This window comes from Pomacea canaliculata, linkage group LG2, assembly GCF_003073045.1.
Source record: "Pomacea canaliculata isolate SZHN2017 linkage group LG2, ASM307304v1, whole genome shotgun sequence".
Lineage (NCBI taxonomy): Eukaryota > Metazoa > Mollusca > Gastropoda > Architaenioglossa > Ampullariidae > Pomacea > Pomacea canaliculata.
In genome coordinates this window covers 36,284,625-36,306,173 of record NC_037591.1, presented here as the reverse complement: position 1 = coordinate 36,306,173, position 21,549 = coordinate 36,284,625, and the positions used below count along the sequence as shown (strand labels likewise).

The following is a 21,549-nucleotide window of genomic DNA, read 5'->3' as shown; positions in this document are numbered from 1 at the left end:
TTGCGTGTGGCAAGAGGAGAACAATGGGATGGTAAACAGTACCACGGGACTTCCAATTAAATGGTCTGCGAGAAACAGGAGTTAGAAGCACGGGGACAGGCAGACCGGCAATCATATCCTCCCTTACATCCGGGAGGGAGGGTGAGGGGAGCGATCGACTGTTTTCCTGACAAATCGTGTTTTCTTGAGCTTTCTGATATCTTGCACCTGTTCCCTGGTTTTAATCTTTACCATGTCCACCATTTTTATTTCTTGTTATCTGCATGCTTATCATGTTAATGAAGAAGCCTACAAATCTTTTTCAATCTGCCAAAAAAATATTCTTTTATGTTTTGTTTTATTCCTTTTTTTTCTTTTGTGTTCTTCTTTCTCTCTTTTATTCGTTAACCTCTTCCATATTTCTTTTCTTTTTTACCCTTAATTTAAAATTCATTCATCTGCTATCTGCCGTGAAATAAATAACTCTCTGACTGTTTTAATTAATACCAGTATCCATGTCTCAAACAAAATTCGCTCAAATATTTTATACTTTTATGAGTCTATTTGAATCTTACATCAACCTCGTTTGAAATTAATGACATTCTAGACTATCTGCTTAATTAAAAAAAGATGTAAGAAAATAATTAATAAGGTCTGTATGTCAGAGACTCCACGAGCCCTGATGGTGGTGCCGCCAGAAGTACTTGAAACCGATGTAAGAAGTTATTTGGATCGGATGGTCTGAGGGCGTGGTCCATTTTGGTTAACGGCGAGGGTAACAAGGGGCCTGTGTGTCCTTCTCACGATTGACGACAGGGTGGCCCGCGATAATGAGGCTGAGAGTGACGTCACGTGCCGCTAGCGGTGTGTTCCAGACATGTAACTCACTTGTGGGCGTCACCCAAGCACCGAGCTGAGAGCCGAGGGCGAAATAATTTAAGTCCCTGTGCGTGTCCTTGGTGACTCCCTTCAACTCAGATCGTTGTGGGGTAGTCTGTGAAGTCTAGTCTGTGAACAGTGTTCAAAAAGACACTTTTCATCACAGTCTTACATCATCCTGCTAAGTATATTAATATAACATCATATTATAATATTGCAATATATATTATCGGGTATTTTGACTCCTATATCACACTCATGATAATTCACAATTAATTCATTCAAGTTGTCGGTATATCATTGATCATGTTGAGCTAACCTCTGTGTTAGGCATCACGTGACCGGCCCTTTTAGTTGTAATCTGGACTTTGTCATTATTGCAGAGTAAGGGAGGGGTTACTGAAGCTTTTAATAATTTGGGTAAAAAAAAAATAAGGTATGAGTTATAAAACTGCACTCTGTGGAATGTTGCAAGGTTAGCCAGCTTTATCGCATTTCAGTGAAGACTGGTCACGCCTGCTATCTCCGCATTGATTCCCTCACACCTGTTTCCGAATGGCCGCTCTGCTGGACATTATTGTATTAACGCTTCCTTTCAGAAGATTTTGAGGACCTGAGCACCCAGAGCCACGTGTTCGATGTATTACTCCGACGGACTTATACTGTTAGACTGGATACCGAATCGTGTAACGTGAACCAGCAAAACTCAGCGATGGCGCGATATTGCATGCGCAATGGATGATGTACGACGGGATTGGTTTTTTTTTTTCCCCCTCCATGTCAGCAACCAGTTTTGTAAACAGTCACGTGCAGGACCAACGTCGGGTATGACGTATTCACAATTTTTTTCCAAGGAATCTCTGTTTTGTTAAAAGGTTACTGTTGAAAGTTCTTTTGTTACTCAACAAAGCTCGGTCACTGTCGAGAAAATTCATTATTATGCATGCGCATGCGCCTTAACTGTGGTTATCTCCCCTCGCCAAGCTCTTGGCCAATCTGAGACAGAATAATGGTTTTAAATACAAGGAAGTGAGAAGCTGGGGTGAGAGGAGAGAGAGCTAGCTATCCATCCACGAAGATCCATGATTACATCCCGTTGCGAATTTATGCAAATTGTGGCGCATGCGCAGAACCTTCCGCCATCTTACGCGATCGCAAGTAGGGGGAGTACCATGCGGGGAGGCATTGATCCGCTTCCCTTGCTCTCGACTTTGATGATCACTTAATTAGCAATAAATCCCATGCTAATTACCGCCACGATACAGTGCAGACCACCTCTAACATCCTGGCACAGGGATCGCCATCGCGGTTAACGCCGCTGCCTGCAGTAGTTCGATTTCAGATGTGGTGGAGAGGTGTGTGATCTCGTCAGAGACAAGAGCTAGAGCTCACTGTGGATGGGTGCAGAAGAAGCAGCTGGTACATGTCTGCATGACAACAAAGAGCTGCATATAAGAGTTAACACTTTTGTTAACCTTTTGTCTTGTTTATTAATATTTTGAAAACAAGAAAACAGTTGTCATTCAGTCAATCGCTACTTGACTGGGCATCATCGCGGCATGGATTGACAGGATAGTTGTCAAGCCCTTCTTGGGTGATAGTCATCAGGTCCTGCACAGGACCACCTGTCCAGTCATTGAGGTTTGTAAGCCACTTCTTTCTTTGGCCACCGCGGTGTCCACCACCCTACAAAAAATTCAAAGAACAGTCTTCGACAAATTGTCCTGCCGGATCACATGGACAAACTAGACGACTATCAAAAATAAAAATAAAATAAATCACCTTTTGCCTTGAAATTCTTGTTAAAGACAATCATAAAATACCACAGTCCTGACGATTGACTACAACACCTCACTTCTCTCCCAGATTATCTGTTTCTCTTCTCTGTCTTAAAATTCTGTAACAAAAGCACTAAACTCTTCCGGTGGGTACGCGCATGCGCGTATCAACCCTGAGGGGTTGGCAGGTCGAGGTCATTTTTAACGTCCCTCTAGTATTAACCTAGAGAAACCTGATTATTTCTTTGACAATCTAAACATCACCTTACCAACCAGGAATTTTTCTCTCTCATTGAAATCGACCGGCTCCATCAAACAGTCACAAGAAGCAGTTGGAATGTGGAGTGAGTGAAGTTAGAAGCATAGAGTTAATGTCGAGAGCTTTTCTTTTTTCCTTCCCCTCAAGGTTCGAGTTTTCTTCTCTCCTCTACAGTTAAGATACCATTCAAGTAGTCGTACCTATAGTGAATACCCTCCCGCCTACTGGATATTGTTTGGGCTTCGCAAAGTATTGTTTACCGTCTTCACAAATGGCTGTTCACTTTGGCACATCTGTGCGAATTGTAGCAGTTGCTGTAATGATCCCCTTTTAAGGCTATTTATCCATGCTCTCAGTTTCGTAGATAATATCGTTGAAAGGTGATCACCACCTGGACTAAGAGAGGAGAAAGCAAATTTGAAGAAGTTGTTTCAAAGTTGTAAAGATTTGCAGCGTTTGCGTTAATTCTCCACATGCTCAGTCATCGCACGCAAACAGAACATCGCTCAAATACTGTAGATTATCTATTAAAGAAAAAAATTTCGATTTACGACTTAATTGTAGATACTAGTTGTTTATTTCGGGACATTCAGGTAAGAGAATTGTAAGTATTTAGTAATGCGGCTCAAAACACTTTAAATTATGTAATGTTTCGAATGTCTTGTAGACTAAACATACGAACACTTGTATTTCTGAACCCAACAGAATCTGAAGTGTGTTTGTGTATCTCGTGTGCACTGTGTTTGTTCATTCCCTCCCTCTCCCATCGTACACCTCTAAGTCTGCTCACTTGTTCAGTTTACAAACGGCAGAGGAAAGAACGAAAGTTATTTATGAAGAGACGATCGCCGGTATTATCAGGGAGCACGTCTACAAGTGGTCCATCGGCTTCTTCCAGCCCCTGATAGTGAGCGCCAGAGTCTCACCTAATTATGCCTCTCCTTCTAGAAACACCGGCGGGCAGATAACTCTCACGGCCTCGGTGTGGGCTTTCACTCTTTGGAGGATCTCAGAAACAGGTGCATCGCTGAAGAACTCTTCCTCCGAAGCATGTCCTGCTAGATGGCACTTGTCTTGGCATTCCTGCACAGCGAAAAATTATTTTTTCTTCTTGATTTATCTCACCAAAGATTAAAGGTCAAAGGTCACGTGAGACGAGAACAAATTACGGGGCGGCAGTCGATGTCCACACCTGATGAAACGGCAGTCAGGGTCACGTGGTCAGAGTTGAGAACCCAGCCGCACGTGCCTCGGTTATCTGGATGATTTAGACACTAGAAAATGATCAAAACCAAGCTCATTAGAGTGAAAAAGAAAACTAATGAAGTTACTTTGAAGTGAAGCTGTGAACATACAGGTCCACTTGGTGCACTCTCGTTACTTTTTTAATCTTTTTTAACTACATTCCTAAAATTTTGGGTTTGATATAGTTCGGTCTTATTTTTTTGGTTGTGTTTTCGTTTAGACTTTTTAAAATTTCACTTACTATAATTAATTAATAATATAATCGTCTTTCTAAATCCATGTCGCAGTGTGCATGGGGTGGGTTGGGGGTCTTGTGTGTAGTTTTTAAAAACGGGACGCAGGTAAAATGAAACCCTGTTTATAAAAGGAGGTATTATGGTTCTTTGTAGAAAGTTCTCGTTGACGACTCCTTCTCTCCGACTTGATGACATTCGGTATCTCCGGGCAAGGAGATATGCAATGACAGCTGTAGAAGGACAGAGAAACTAGAGACGATCTCGAATTTCTACTACAGAAACGGTCTCATTCCTTCTCCGATGACTTCCTCTGTACAAAGTCACAAGAACTTATTTTGCAACGATGTAGCAGCAATTGAATCAAATGATATTTTTTTTAAACCGAAAGCACTAATGGCTTTTTTAAAGTGTTGTTCTGTGTTGGTTAAAGGATTATTCTTCAGCGTTTAATTTTTGTTTTGTTTACTTTTGGGATAGACGTCGACTAAATCTTGTTTTCTGTGCCATATCTCTGTTTGCTGTTTTTAAATAAAGACCTGATTGTTCAGCACAAGCGTGACAAAAGAAAGTTGAAAGTCTCAAATATAAAGACTTAAATAAAGCCTTGATTGTTTAGCGCCGGTGTGACAAAAGGAGGGTTGAGAAAGGAGGTGATACGGTTCAAAAGAAGGCCTTGATTGTTCAGCGCAAGCGTCGGAAAAAAATGCAAGAGGTAAAATAAAATCTCTTAAATATGAAGAATCAAAAACCGTGTAACCATGTTTGCAGATATTGTTCTCAACATCCTTTCGCATGTAAAAGCAAGGATTTGAAAAATTTGCATTTTATAGATTTTTGATTACCAAAAAATTTGTGTTCATCCCTTGAAGGAAATCATACTACACAATTAGTTCACCTAGCCGTCCTTGTCAAAACTAATTCACATGTTATTTCCCCTTTTTGTACCAGCACCTGTTGGGAACTTCCCCAGCTCAGCTTACAGGTGTTTCTGAAACACAAGCCATGTGTCACAGATTATTTTCACTCACATGAAGTGTAAAGAAATATCCAGAAAAAAGGTAAAGCTTAGATGCTTTCAAACTTTGGTGTCAGAACTAAATCCCGTCTTCTTGGGTTACCTCCCCTTACGCCAAGCCCTCTCCTGTGAGTGAAACACTGACATGAAAGCTAGACCAGAATGCTTTTCGCGGGATGACAGGGAGATGACCAACTGTTCACTGTCCGGCCGGTCACTGTAGTGCTGCAAGCCGGTCATGCGTGAAGGCATCTGTCAACGGTGTCGGTCGTGAACTTTTCCTCCGACTTTAATAGAAATTGTTATCCAGCGGAGTGAACTCCCTTACATACTCGCCCGTCCTTGTCAGTTGTAGTGAGCGGAAGTGAAGAGCGCATGTCACCACGGGCAGTCACTCGCAACATGATCGACGGCGGTGGCGGATTATCGTCTTTGTAAATGACTGTACTCTGCGTGTTGGGCATCCGATAGCTGAGAAATGGAGGCAGAAAATGCCAGGGGATGGTGACAAATGAGTCTGAGTCGCAGGAGCTTTCTTTAAGAATAAGAAAATAAAGGGTAGTTTGTTTTGTTTTGCTTTGTTTTATATATATTATGATATTACGGCACTGTGATGTACCTTTAAGCATGGAGTTCATGACAAACTCTTTTGATTGATGGACAGGACAGAAAAGCTGAAGAATTTTAAATGATTTAAGTCAACATTCCTAACACTTCGGCGTAGAGATGTTCATTATGGCTACAATAATGGTTAATATTTACACATTGTTATAACAAACAACAAAATGCAGATGCGTTACAAAAATCACACGCCGCACATTTTTAATGTTTGCGGGATCAGTTTACCCGGAAACAGCTCTTGCGCATGCGTGAGGTCGCTCAAACTTTAAATATTGACAGACAAGGACGCAGACAAACATCCGGGGCTCTCCTGAAATTCGCCTCTCGGGCTGTGACCACACTTCACTCGAGAGCCGATCGGTGTTTAGCTTTTCAAAATTGAGAAGTTGTTTTGTGCTATTGATATGCAGCTGAGAAAATTTTTTTAACAATCTAAACGCGATACGACCACGACGACCACCACCACCACCATCATCATCATCATAGAAGTCATATAACCACAATCATTCAGCGTGATCACATAAAGTCATTGAATGGAGATCGAGTGACAGTTAATATGCAAAGTTTTATTCGTGTTTTGTTGTCCCATAACTGGACTGATGACATGTTACAACTTTAACACTCATTTCGACCCGTCAGACCCACCAAAGAACATCTGAAACTGAACAGTTTCATTAGAACAGCCTAGCGGCTTCTTTTTGTGCCGGGACCAAAGTAATTTCAGGACAGGGCGCTGGCAATGCGTGAATGATTCCTCTCCAGACTAACATAATTTTTGCCCTCTTCACTGTTGACCAAAGCATCAAAAGTGTATTGACCCGATGTCTCCTGCGTCTTCTGGCCACCTCCATCTCTCCAGCATATTCTGCAAGATGGAAAATGGCCATCCGTGTGTCAAAGTCGGCTTCTTTTCACGGCGAGGGATCGCCTGCTGGTGTCCAGAGTTAGCATAGATGTTTGGGTTTGATTAGGTTTGCTTTTTACCGCTTTGACAATATTCATAACGTCTCCCCGCGGGGGTAGGGAGGGGCGGGTAGATAAACACGGCCCGGTGGAGGTGGTGTGGGGAGTTATGGATACATCTCTCACGTCTGTGTTGAAGATGACTGGTGTGAAATGGTCAAGATCAGAGCCATGCGTGACAGGGGAGAAAATTGAGGTTGGCGGGAGGTAGAGGAGAGAGAGCGAGCTGTTGTGATACAATGAGTTCACGAGGTTATCTTGTGATGAGACTTGTCCTCGTCAAGTAAGCACACACAATGACCTGACAAAGTTCACGAGAAACAGCGAAGAGGACACTGAAATGGCTACCCTGACCTGGCCTGTAAACCTGTCAGCAATGTCATCATTGCAATAAATAAGTAAATAAATAAGTCATAGACTATGAATTGCAAGTGGGAGTTATTGAGTTATTAGTTATAAAGATTTAGCTACTTCAAATACCTTTCTAACTACTTCAAAAGGATTCTCAGATGCTGAGATTTAAAAAATTAAAACAAAAATCCAAGCGGTAGTGGAACCAAACTTAAAGAGAAGAGTTTCAAAAATTTGACCCTAAGGAGTAGTGCAGTCTTCTAACTCCTGTCCCTCTTTTACGACCGAAAGATCAGAAGTCTTCCTTTAGGGGTTTTGTAACCTACTAGTAGAGCAATGTTAATAATGTGTCAGCCCAGTATAACACTTCTAAAATCTGTTGTGGATATGCTGATCCTGTGGCACGTGCTGGATTTGAATCTTTTTTATTTTGTGAAAATTGAAGACGCTCAATATGTCCACCGGACCTGCAAATATTGGGTTATCGCCATAGTGCATCCTAAATGATCTCACCCAAACCTGTGCTCTCATCGGATTTCTTAGGATGAGCACAATGTATGAGGTCTCATTTTGTATGTGGACTACTCTCGCTCACTTTACAGCTGGAAGCCGACGAGATTGTGGCAAGTCCTAGCGACTGGAATGCGAGTTAATTTAAGAAGCGCATTCATCATCTGGCGAGTTATATGACGAGAATTGCAACAGCTCGTAAGTCATTTCCTGCCCGGATGGAGGGCTAACACTGAGCTCTGTTATGAGACGCACAGAAGGGGATGTGAAATGTAGAATCAAATATATATTTTTCGTGCCGAGCGTGGACCAGAAACGTTCCTACAGGATTTTGTAAATGGCGCCTTTACTTCCGGTGTTTTAATTAAGGGCAAGGAGGACACGCAACTGCTGGTCTTTATGCTCCTTCTTCTTCTCTGTTTGTTTTTGGACTTTCTCTTATTTATGTCTTGTTTTTTCATTCTTTCTACCCCTCTTTTTTTTTCTTTTTTTTTCTTATTCGTTTTCTTTCCCTCTTTTCCCTTTTTCCTTTTCCCCTCTTTCTCTTTTTCTCTTTCACTTTCTCCTCACTCTCTTGATCAATCTGCTTACAAATGTATGGAATTGTGGGATAGTGGGTGGATTCATATACATATGAGTCCGATCCACTATTGTCAGTCTTTTATTGAGAACAAAAAGAATAGTTTCAGACCTTCGCAATTAAGATCGGAGCAGAGAAGAGCTGAATCTTTATGTTTTCGAAGTGCTAGCATTTTTAAATAAAAGAAAACTCAATCCTTGAAAATTCCAGATTTTTCTGTCAGAGCCCCATCTGCGTGCATGTAAGAACTTTGAGAAAGAATGGCGGTGGAATGGGATTGAAAGGACAGGGTCAAACTATCATGGCGGTGATCTTTTGCACCCATTCTGCTAAACTCTTTGGTAACTTTAAGTCTTCTTGTGAGCAAAAAACAGAAAGAGCAATGTTTAATTTAAATATACTTAAAATATGAAAACTTTAATGCTTCAAGAAAATTTCAGCCTTGCTTTTTGTCTGGCAAAGCAGAACTTTCACTACGAGGAGATAATCTACATCAGGCTGTGTTATCTCCCCTCCCTTCTGTGTCTGCGTCAAGCCTTTTTCTCTTTCTGCCGTTCTTCTATCACTTATCCTTAATCATCTACACTACAGGTCTGCACATTTTTATGTTTGTAGGATTTATATCATCTAAATAAACTTACAGCGACACTCAACCAGAGCCAAATGCTAGTCTCAATGAGAGGCAAAGAATATTTTAGCCTCGTTTCTGTAGCAGCTGCTGTGTGTAACCAAGAAGCTGATGAATAATGTAGTTGCGCAAACATGCCAAGCAAGTGTGTTTTTGATAAGTTTCTGGAAAAAAGAAGTAAACGAACTCGTTAATTACAATTTGGGATAAAGGGCGGACACATGGCGTCTTTTTCTGTTTTATTCCTTTTTCTTTAAATTTTACCACGCCTCTTTTTTTACTTGACCTTCTTTCACTAAAACTCGAAAAGAAAAAAGTATGGCTTGGATCTGTTATTGAAATAGTTTCAGCTTCTAAATGGAAAAATATTTCTTTCCAGTGTCTTGCTTCTTGTGACGCGTAGAGCATTAATCATAATATGTTTTTTTAATTTGCTTGAAATTAGAGATGTTTACATGCATAGAATCTGTGTTCAATCTGATCTTTTATACAATAGTTTATTATACCAAGAAATCATGTTTAAATATTTTATAGTTTGTCACGACTCTCAAGAATTGTTATATGCAGAAAGAAATGAGATATAGATTCATACCATAATAATAAAATAATATACAATCTTCATAATAATTGGGAAACATTCTATATTTCTCTCAGATTGTGTGATTACAAAAAAGAAAGGAAAGGCTCGTATTATAAAAAACTAAATGTTTGTGTTTTCTAGATGTTAACGAGTGTTCAAACAACAACGGCGGGTGTGAGAGAGATTGCCAGAACACGGTGGGGTCCTACAAATGCAGATGTTCAACAGGATTTGAGCTTGCAGAGGACATGAAAGCATGTGTTGGTAAGTGAATTTTGAATACGAAACATAGTTGTCACGACCTGACCTTTTCAGACAACAGCACCAGTGACCAAATTTAACATCTGCATCTTTCCAAACAAGCTAAAACACGACAGGTGTCTGGTCCTTTGTGCACCTGTGAAAGCTACAAATTGCTGACATCAAAGAGACGATTAAACATGTAGGGTTCGGTTCTAGCGGAGACTCCTGGGAAATTCATCGACTAGAGCCCATGTTCATCAGAAGACGTCCTGGCCAGTTCCCAGGGACACCTAACTTGCCACAGACATGAAGAGTTATCTGCCATAGTTTGGCCATGTTATGTGCCAAGACAAACTCAACCCAGAAAGACGCAGAGACATTACATCATGTCCAGCCATCATTCACGCCATATTACTTCAACAATTAAAGAAAGGTTTTCACGCGGCAGAGACTCAATATTTCCTGACAGATGTCTGCTTGTGAGAAATAATTTATGGACAGTAATTCTGGACGCAAAAATAACACCTTCTTGATCGCCTCTCATATCAGGGTTTGAGATAACTTCATTTTATTATTTATTTAATTTTATTTTTTTCTTGGGTGATAAATCGCTGTTTTATTAACAACAAAATCAACCCTGTATTTTTTATTTTTCAGATGTGGACGAGTGCGTGGACCACAACGGTGGCTGCCAGCACAAATGTGTCAACACGTACGGAGGATTCCACTGCGAGTGCCCTAAGGGCCAACGCCTGCATGCGGACGGCCGCACGTGCATTTGTAAGTCGATCTTTTGCCGAGAAAACCTTAATTCGCCTTAATCGCTTTTCGCCGAATGCATGGTTTGGTCTGTTGGAAGCTGCATAAGCTCGGGCTGCATTTCCTGTAGTTAGCGACCATCAGGCGTAGTGCACGCTGTTGATTGCATGCAAATGTTGCCTCGTGCTGTGCCCCTACCTCCCCAGTCGATGGCTTGGGATAAACGGTTTGAGAATTATGAGGTTCATATTGCTGCGCCAGTGCCCAACGGTCCAGTGCCTGTGCGACAAAACGAGGCGCGGTTTGACCGGCGTGAACTCTGGGAAAACTCTTGATTGCCTGTAATTATTTGAATGTTGTACGTCACACAATATTCGTTTCAGGAACAAAGCATGCTGGGGTTTCATTATTTTTTTATTTTTTGTTGTTGTTTTCTTTTTTAAAGAACGAAACGTTTACTTTTAAATACTTGGGATGAAAGATTGCTCAGAATTTGTAGGCAGCACTCGTCGTGAGCAATCAATGTCATACTCTTGGCTGACCAATCGGGTTTCCTGTGTGATGCGCTGTGCGAAGTCAACAGCGACGTGAGTTTGATGTGACGTTATCTTCATCGCCTGGCGCACGCAACGGAATCAACGGCCGCGAGGCGGCATCAGCATATGGCGTCTGTCACATCCCGCAGTCTGATGGCCCTGCGGTTGGCAACCGTAAGCTGGACGTCCGTTAGTTCCTGTCATTTTCTCCTTCTTTTTGTGGTGGGGCTGTCATCCTTCCATCCCTTCGGTGGGGGGCTGTGTTTTCGAAATCGCTGTTATGTTCTGGCTGTGGTGAGGATTTACCACAAAAGCTTTTCTACTCATTGAATTTCCAATGTAGGACTCTTCTGGAGTGAAGTCGCATTTTAGCGATAATTTCCCTTGATTTTGAATTCTTGCTTTCATTATCATGCTTTCAGTTGCCGCTCTCGAGGAAAATTATGTTAGTGATTTTTTTTCTAAACTGTACTCAATCACAGAAGTATATTGCAATTAGAATGTGTTTGTTTGTTGTATATATGTCAAGTGTTACAGGCGCTTGTATGTGTGTGCATGAAAAGAAAATATACACTTTAAGGTATGGCTCCAGAAGATATTCTTGCTCTTTATACAATGCCTTTGTCTGCAAACGAGTTTGGTCTAAACTGCTTGTGCAGCTGCAAATTTCAGATGAGGAATAAACTTTTCAAAATGTGAATCTCAGAGAACATCTACCTCCCCCTGCAACTACCAGACGTCTTTACACTAGTCCATTGTCCGCTGGAACAAGTAGTCTCTCCACTTTTCTTCCAGCCTGTAGCTAAAATTCGTTATTTTCTTTGGCCGCGTGGCCTGTGAACCTCTTCTTCTTGTCTTTGAACCCGATAACTTTTGTGTGTTTGTCTGCCACTTAATTTTAACAAATGTCTCTTGTGTTTACGCAGGAGAACCGCGTACATCCAACAAATTGTCTCCCGTGGAGCTGGTTCCAAAAAAAGCCGTTGAAGACGTTTGTCTTCTGGCTCGAGAAAAAAACACCATTTGCGGCATTGTTACATTAGCAAACCGTTTACTGCTGACGCCATGATGTACCATAAATGTCAAGCTGAGCAAGACTGTACAATTTTTCCCTCCAACCCTCGAAAAAAAAAAAGAAAAAGAAAAGAAAAAGTGTTCCCGTTGCGTGTGCTTACAGTCATCTTGATTGAGTTGTCGCAAGGAAGCTGTGTGGACCTTTGCCCCGAAATGAAGGGGCTGAGTTGCAGTTGTTCCCTGAGTCGTCTCTCAACCGTCTGGTGCAGACGATTTCGTTGGAGGCTTGCTGTGACCCTGGCGGTGACCCCAGCTGTGGCCCTTGTTAAACTTAGCGGAAAGCCGTTCATCAGTTGGAGGACAACTCAAGGAGGTGCTACTTTGAAGAAAAATTTATTTGTGTCTGTGTGCCACCTACTCAGCCGCCCACCCACTCACCAACTCACCCACCCTGGAGTGCACATGGCTGGTCGGTTCTCCTATCCTCAGTTTCCTGTATGATTTACTTAAGCAATTACCCTATCAGTCCGTCTAATAATCTCTGCAGTGCGGACAATCTTGCTTTGAAATATTGATGCCGCTTCCTGTCAGATGGCATTTTGCACGGGTGTAAAACCGCCATCCATTTTCTTTGGTGCCAGCCTGTTCATAAGCTTATAAAACTGTAGCTCACAAGCTAAAGCGCCCTCTGGGGTGCTGGTCAGTAACTTGGACAGCTTAATTCTTTCTTTTTTTCCAGAAAAAATCTTGATCAACCCATAATTTTATCCGACAGCAAGGTAGGGCTTCCTGAGCAACTGCAAGAGATTAGGTTAGAAGAAGAACGAACAATCTCTTAACTTCTTCAGCTCAAGCTAAAGAAAAATTATTTTTAAAAAAAAAAAAACGAAGGAGAGGTTAAAAAACTTTTGAAAACAAATACGATACGGCATTATCAGTCGTTCTTTATTTTCTTTGTGAACAGTGTCCAAGCTATCTACAAAAGCGAGATTGTAAATGGTGTAGAATAGAAGTTTTAATGTCCTGACATATCTTCTGGAAGGTTCTTTCACTCCAGGCGTAACTGGCAGGACTCGTGCGTGCATACAGAAGGACGCACACACGTACACACATGCATACACACACACACACGCACACATATACCCAAATTGCCTACATACACGTGCATGCAAACATGCACACCCGTATCATGAACAAGATGCTGGGAATGACTGTGCACAAATTATGGGCAAAAATTGATGGAGCGCCAGCGAGACAGATTGAATCAGGTCCTCATTCACCGGCGCCTGCCAGCGCTGACTGCTTCTCCTCGCAAGAGCTTTTGAGAAGCCAATCTAAACGTAACCAAATATTTTCTTAGTCAATCAACTTCATAAACCAGTTAATCACTCCGTCGATACCCGGGCTGCTGGGGGTGAAGGGGAGGGGAGACCGGCGAAAAATCGCGAGTCAATTTGCCGTTGTTGTGATGGTGGCCCTGGGAAAACTGACCGACCGGCCCTCGGTGCTGGGAAGTTGTTTTAGTTTGTCGTGGTGCTTCATCCTCCGGCATCTTCTCTGAAACCCAGGCGGAGGGTTGGGGGAAAGGGAAGGAAGGGAGCGGGAGGTATGAAAGCAAGAAAGATGGTGTACGCTTGAAGGTATTCGGATCCCCGGGAAGAAAAGTTTCTCGAATGAATTCGAAACTTTTAGAGAAAACTCGCAGGTGGCTACTCAAGCAAGAGAATGTAGGGAATTTTTCCAAAGTTACGGCTGATTTACGGAGAAAAGAATGCTTTATCTAGGTTGTAGATGAAAGGCGGCAGCAACCGTGTGTCTCCTTTAGAGTTTTTGTATGAGAATGCCTATAGAGCACTTTCACCCTCTAGAAACTATGTTGGCACTTTTAAGCACCAACAGATTTATTACACTTAGCCCCTAAACTTTGTTCTAACAATTCACCTGTTCCATGTTTCAAGAGAGTGTTCTTGTTGCAAAAATACTTCTTGCAGTAACTCGATTCCCACTGCACTCCCTTGAGATGATATCCATGGCTAAGAGATGTGAGAGAGAGAGAGAAAGAATAGTATTACACAATTCCACTCATTTCTTTTTTCTGTGTTCATGGTCCTGGCAATGTGAAGGAGGAAAAACCTGCAACTCCACGCTATACAAAGCATCATCATTATCATTATTATTAATGTATTTGGATTGTTAGACAAACCTCCTCAACATCTTTCTTTGAAATATTAAATAAAGCGAAATGGAGAAGGAGAAATAACTAAAAACAATTCCCAGTATCTGGACTGTTTCATTAGTTATCCTTGATCCAAGAGGGGAGACCTCCCCCCAGAGAAAAACAATCCCCCATCCTACCCCAAAACAAAAGCAAATCACGCACAGGTCCACCACTCCCCATCCACCCCTACTCATTTCCTCCCATCCACCCACCCCAAATCGTGGGCTCCATAGTTTTACTACTGGTCTATGTGGCTGTGGAAGATTGCTCCAGCAATAACGTGGGATCGATTTGGTCCTTTTCTACCGGCAAATCAGGGGTTATTTTCTCAAAATTAACAATAATTTCCTCTGATTCAGCCCCAGGTATTGACTTTGCTGGCTTTGTAGACACATAAAATGAGCGTTGATCGCCCTGCGCTCGGCCAGCGGTGGGGTGGCTTTGCCAGGAGAGAAAGAATCGTCTGCTGCCAGAGTTTGGTTTGTGGCAGCACGTGCCGTCCTCAATGTGCTGTGCACCCGATATTATTTTGTTGTGGCTTCCTGAAGGTTTCCATTTCATTTTTGCTTTCTTTTCCCGCCTTCGCATATTTTCTGTCCAAAATTGTGACAATAAAACTGAATATTTGTAGTTGCCCTTTTGTTTCATGTTTTGGGATTCATTTCTTCTCTTGTTTATTTTTCTATTCTTTCGTTATTTCTCTAATTGTTTCAAATTGTATCAAGAAGGAAATCAGTGACGATTATGGATTGTTTCGAAGTTTTCCTTGACCGGACTAATTACAACAGGTATAATTTATATTTGTTTAAAGTTTTGTTTATTAACTTTATGTCTCCAGTCCTTTCCTCAAGAATATCTTTCCCTGCTTGCAAGTGTTGTTTTATCTGAAATTTGTGTTCTAGATAAGCTATTAGTTATTCTTCAGATCGCATCTTTCCATCATTTTTGCCTATATTATTTCAAATCCTTCCACATGGTATTTTGATAAACATTTGTGGGTTTTTTTCTCCCTTTTATTTCCGAGTCTTTTTTTCTTCTGCTCGAGGAAAAAGTTGTTTCGCTGGTTCAGTAAGACAAAGTGTTTGCAAGCTGTCTCTGAAAACATTTTGACAACACATCACACGGATGCTTCGCATCTGCTGGCCTCCCCTGTGTCCACTGGCGCACCGACCGAGGTTAATGAGGGTACAGTACAGCCACGAGACTCCTGTACACACCTGCGGTTGCTACATCCATTACCCAAATTTCACAAATAACCCTTTTGTTGTCTTGAACAGCTCGAGCCAGCAAAGGCCCCGGATGCTAACAAGGGAATGTCTTTTACCGCCGACAGCCTCCTGAGGGTTTGGGGGGATAACTCCTTCTTGTGGGGGTAGTGTGGGTGGGGTGGGAATAATTCCCTCCGCTGCCGCCTGTCATTGTGGTTGCCATGCAGTTGGCTGGTGATCGTTCCAGTCAGGTAAAGCTAATCTTGATCTTTGCCAAGCCTGTCAGGTGCTTGGGACTGGAACTGTTACACCAGCAATTGGCTTTGGAGACAAGTTTAAGTTAACAAGATATTTTTCTTATTTTGTGTGATGGGGGAGAACAGCATGACGTGTCAGAGATAAGGGAAAAGTGTGAGGAGGAGAGGGAGGGGAGACAGCTAGAATCGGATTTTATTTTTTTTTTTTTATGCCATTGACCGTTATTAAGTGGATAACGGGATGGGGAAAATCCACAGGTAAGCAGCAAAGTGAACATTTAGCGCGAGGAAATATCATGACAACTGGAAGAATTAGAAACCAGAAAGGCGAGTAGTTGTTTTCAAACAAGTGATATTTGTTTATTTGAATCAAGATGTTTAACATGGGTTTTTTCTTAAAATATGGTTGTTATCTCCCTTGATGTTGCCTAATCGTTACTGTAATTATTGGTTGCATGGTTTGAGGAAAGAAAGCGAAAATAAAGAAATAAGGAAACAGCAAGAAAGAAGAAAGGATGGTATTAGCACTCAGTTATCAAGCCGGTAAATAAATGCTGTTATGATGCAGATGAAAAGGGTTTTTATCTTCCCGACAATCAGGCACCTTCGATACATTAAAAATCCACCGCCAAAAAAAAAAAAAAATACAGAAAGAAGTGGAAGCTGTTCAGTGCCGTTGTGGCTTTGACAAAAAAGACAAGAGATATTGATTATGAAATATTAATTCTCAGCTGCTGACTCGATAATTTACTCTCCAGTTCCGCTTGAGGATGTAATAAAATACCACGCATGAAGGGAGATAAATTAAGCGTGTCAAACAAGGGCGATTATTTCGCCGTATACGGACTTCCTTGTGAAGGGTCTTCGTGCGAGTATTCGTAATTTGATGAAGACACGCCTGCTTTCTTCCCTGAGCTTGCTCAGCCTCGTCTGCATCTTTCCATCCGAAGCTGGAGCACAATTCCCACGCTCAAGTGAAGTCGTCCACTGATAAAGGAAGGGACCTGCTCTACATGATTGAAAAGTAAATATGCCGGCACGGCCCTGAGAATGGTTCTGAGAATCATTTCTGGGATCGTGTCCCAGACCGGCTTCTACCTTTCCTTTTGTTCTTCCTCTTTGTTAAATACTTTCCAAATGTTCCTTGTGTTATCTCCAATAATAATTCATGTTTTTCTACTCGAAATGTCAGCTGTCGTCAGCCAGGTTTTTTTTTAAGTTTGTGGTTTTTATCGGTGACGAAGTGGGTTTTGGAATTGTTGTTGAGTTGAGTCCTTTGAGGTAGGTGATCCTGGTAGGAACAGGAGAAGGCAATACAGCCGAGATGGTTCTCTATCCTCGTCTGTCCTCTGCTAGAGGCAGCTGGGTAGGGGTATGTAGATGTCAGGGTAGACACGTGGGACTGAAACCAGCTGAAATTTAAACACCCGAGTAGAAACCGCCAGACCTAGGATTACACGCTATGCAAACCGAGCTCGCAATTAGCGGGAAGTGGTCCGTAATTGCACGTGGCAGCGGAGGGCTTGAAACTTGGAGTTGTGTGCAAGAGAGATAAGAAGGAACAGTGGGAAAGACAGACTTGGGCTCTCGTCTGCACGTCCACGTGACGTACTGTCTCTGTTCGTTACGTTACAGGGCTGGGCGCGTGTGTGAGAGCCGCGAGCTTTCAGAGAGCTTTGGTTTGGGAGGATTTTTTTTTTAAACAATTCCTATTCAAAAGTAATGATGTTTGTGCTCCGAAAAATCAACATCGAAGGACTCGTGACTTGTCCTGCTATACTTTGGAGGTTGACTGTGACGGACACGCGTGACATGTCTTTATTGTCTGACACATTGAGACTTTGGCACACGACACTCTAAGAGGAGCAAAGTACTCGAAATAGGACCAGGGTATCGAGAATACCTTTCGTACATTAGCGAAGAGACTGGACTGTTGTTGTGTTATTTTGTTTCCGTTTTCCCCTTATTTTTCTTTTCTGTTTTTCCTCTCATGCAATCCGGAAAAAGTTGTTCCCAACTGCGATAACGGAAAGGTAATACTTACTCTCGGTACAAATTGCTGCTTGTTTTGCAAACCACTTCACAGCATGTATTTAGTAATTCTGAAGGTATCCTTTAGCCGCCTATCTCGGGTATGTATGTGGGTGTTTACACTTTTCACGCGCCACTGCGTTCAGGTCAGATTTCAAACGCGTCTCTCGTCATGAAAACATTTTCTTAGGCTATCATCTAAAGTTATGGTTTTCATCCTTCATCATTTTACCCCACTTGTGAAACGTGGCCTATATAATATTATTGCTAGACACGTGGAAAAGACCTCCATGTCTGTGAATTTCTGACTGGCTTAGAGGTTTTTCTTTTACCTTTTAGCATAAAGGAGAACGGATTACGGAGGACAAAAGTCTTTGTTGTTTTGTGGCCTTCCCTATTGCCAAGAAGCTTGTGTTATTGTTGTTTTCTGTTCTCATACTGTGGTAAGACTGTGCCATATGTTTTCTTTGATGCTGCGAGACCTGAGCTGGCTTGTCTTTCGAAAGATTGGCTGACTTTATTACGAGAGACTAGCACTGCTTGCCGAGTTCCAGAAATGCGAGTCCTGGAACCTCATTCTTTGTTTCTGGCAACCGATTGTGTAAAGACATCGCTAAGTCAGCCTCCAAAACGATGACGAGTAGTCTGTTAACAGTAACTGTCATCGAGCAACTTGTCAGTTTCTCTTTCCAAAATGATGACGCTTGAAATTGCAGCAGACGACAACAGCACGGACACAGACGACGACTTTAGCACCCTGCCGGCTGAAGAGGATGTCGTTGTCGCTGGAAGCGCTGGTCATGCCGGCGTCCTCCCGCAAGGCAACAAAGTGAACTTTGACCAGGACGGCGCTGGACTTCCAGAAAGAAGCCTCACTTCCGCCTACCAGTCCTTCCGCTACACCTTGCAGCTGTACGATACCCCGAGGCTGGGTTTCGGATCCACCCCAGACTTGGCCACGTACGCCAAAAACCGCCCTCTATCGAATCAAGACGAGATACTGCTCAGAGGGGCCTCTACAATTCGGCCTTGGCACAAAATAAATCAGCCTGGAGGACCAGACGATGATAGTGTGGAGCAGGAACTGAAAGTCTTGCACTTTGACAGGGTGCCAGGGAGCACCGCGCTCACTCCGGACCACGGCGATACAGCAACGCTCTCTAGCGGCACTGGCTCCAGACCCAGACAGAGCGAGGAGACACTGGAAGAACAGTCTCTCCGGTTATACATCGGTAAATTGCCTCTTCTCAAGCACATGGTTCACCTGTTTTCCGTTCTTTTGGTTTTTTTTTTACTTCCGAGCGAAACAAGTTCTTTTGGTTGTAATTACCGACAAAAGAGAGTCACGTGTTTTAGTTGACAAAAATCAGACAAATGCTACTACTTTCATTATGTTCATTTTTCTAGAATAAAGGTAATACCAAAAAAAAAAAAATGAAATCTTAATTTATTTTTCGTTTGTTGTGTTTTGGGGTTTTTTTTGGAGGGTGGGGGGGCGTTATACATTTGGTCATTTTTTTAATGCTTGTAATTTTTTTTCTTTTCCACACTTTTATATCTTGTGTGACCTATATGATCTTTAAAACTCTTTATCACACCTAATGGGGTTTCAGTATTAATGTGGGGTTTTTTTAAAAGTACATTATATGACTGTAAAAGTGAAGAAAATTAAAAAAAACTTCTATTGTTCGTCGTTTATCTTTATTAATTACTGGTTGGTTGATTAACGCCGTGTCTGCAGCAGAAGGCATATGAAGACAAGACAATGTGTTAGCTAAGCTACATCATTGTATAATGGGATAAAATGTATAAGTAAACGTTTAATTCTTATCATGACCTCAGCTCATTAATTCATTAATTGTGAAACTAAATGACCAATCTTTTCTTGCTCTCCAGCAAAATACGAAGCATGGCTAAAAGGTGAAAACAGCTCATTCTTGAATATCTTTAACGTGCGCGTGAATGGTGAACCCTTTCTTCCACATCGTACACACCTCCGGCTTTTTTATTTTTATTTATTTAGTGTGTAAATATATTTCTGATCCCTACCCTTACTTTTATATTTTTTACAAGCTTTTTATTTGTATTTACTAGATTTTTACAGACTGGGTATTTACAGAGATTTTTCTTTATTCGGATGCTTTGTTTGTTTTTGCTGTTGTTAGTTTCAATTGAATCTGAGTTTTTTGGACTCTGATTTTCCAAGAAAACATTAGTAAAAGCGTCCTTTTATATCTTCTCTTTCTTATTGGCTTAGTGGCAATAATGCACGTGTGTCTATTCTTCTGCTTCCCCCGCTCATTGTCCTAGATGTCGATGGTGCATGACTATCTGCTTACATAAGGTGTTGCTAGTTCATCACCAGGACAACCAGCGGTTGCCAACTACTTCAACAACTATTGTAAGAACTGGTTCTGTCGAAACTCACTTGGCATCAAGAGTTTACCTGTGAATGTTTGGTGTGTCCGCCTGTCTGTCGGTGTGTTGTTCACACACAGTCGATGTAAAATGTTTGGCCTCGCAGTTTGGCAGCGACTCGTCTTATGGTCTTTCGTCTTTCATCAAAGGGTTGAAAAAAGTAGGAGCCAGCTTTATCAACTTCCATCCACACAAAAAGCTGATGTAGAGCGACCAACAACATTAGATACAGAGAACAGTTTCTCTCACCTTTTTCTCTCTCTACCTCTATATATATACTTTTTTGTAAATAAACAAGAAAGTCTAGAGTGTGCATATTTGTTTTCGGTCACGAAAGTATGTTGAGTTTTGAGTTCGTAAATGCTTCATAGCATCATTTTTCTTTTAAATCTTTATCTGCTTTTACCAAGCATCATATACATGTATATTTTATCTGTCCAAGCTAAGTTCAAGCATGCATGATGATGAAATTTTGTGAAAACAATTTGTTCTACTTCTACCTTTGTCTTTTTTAAAATGACTGACCTGTTGTCAGAACACTTCATTCTATTATATATCACTCAACATGCCAAAACTCTTTTGTTGATTATTGATGGTTGATGAATAGCGGTAGAATGCAATCTGTATTCATAATGAGCTCTGTATGGTGCTGTCAACATGTAGATAAATTGTAGTACTGCGAAAAATTAGTTTTCCGCACTAACAATTGCGAGATATAACAGTTGTAATGATTACACATTATACAATCTTTTAGTAAGATCTGGCAATCCTAGAAAGTCTACCTTGTATTTAGATATGTCAAGAGACCTACAAACGACAAACACTATTTATATATGATTCCTCGAATGTTTTGTCACAGAATATTAGGTGAGATGTTGTTTTGCTACTTACTACCTGTTCGCAAAATTTCTCCACACGGAGATAGAGAGGTTTCCAGTCGGTTGGTTTCCAGAATATTTTTCTAAATAGTCAGCCTTTCAAAAATTTTCAACTACACTCTCACATTGTCGTAATACAAGTTTAGATGTTTCTGTAACATAAATATTTTATTGCTCAAGTTTTCACATTTAGCACTTTTAATTGCTATCAAAATATGCTTAAAGTATATGTAACATCTTAATTTATAGCCTCAAGTAAAGCATCATTAGAGCAAGGTCGGTAACGAGTTATGAAATGTATGTCACTTTGTAAGAAACAGATTTATGATATGGTAAGAGAAAATGGATGACTGTTCACTTACA

General features: G+C 41.4%; 1 protein-coding gene across 1 annotated transcript in view; it reads left to right on the top strand.

The window, feature by feature from the left end:
• The window catches only part of LOC112555913 (multiple epidermal growth factor-like domains protein 6), a 114,558-nt gene that overhangs the window by 53,172 nt on the left and 39,837 nt on the right, over positions 1-21,549 (top strand). Inside the window, 4 exon segments of the mRNA XM_025224495.1 lie at positions 9,766-9,888; positions 10,525-10,647; positions 18,607-19,122; positions 19,787-19,810. Coding sequence (XP_025080280.1) covers positions 9,766-9,888; positions 10,525-10,647; positions 18,607-19,122; positions 19,787-19,810 — 786 coding nt within the window.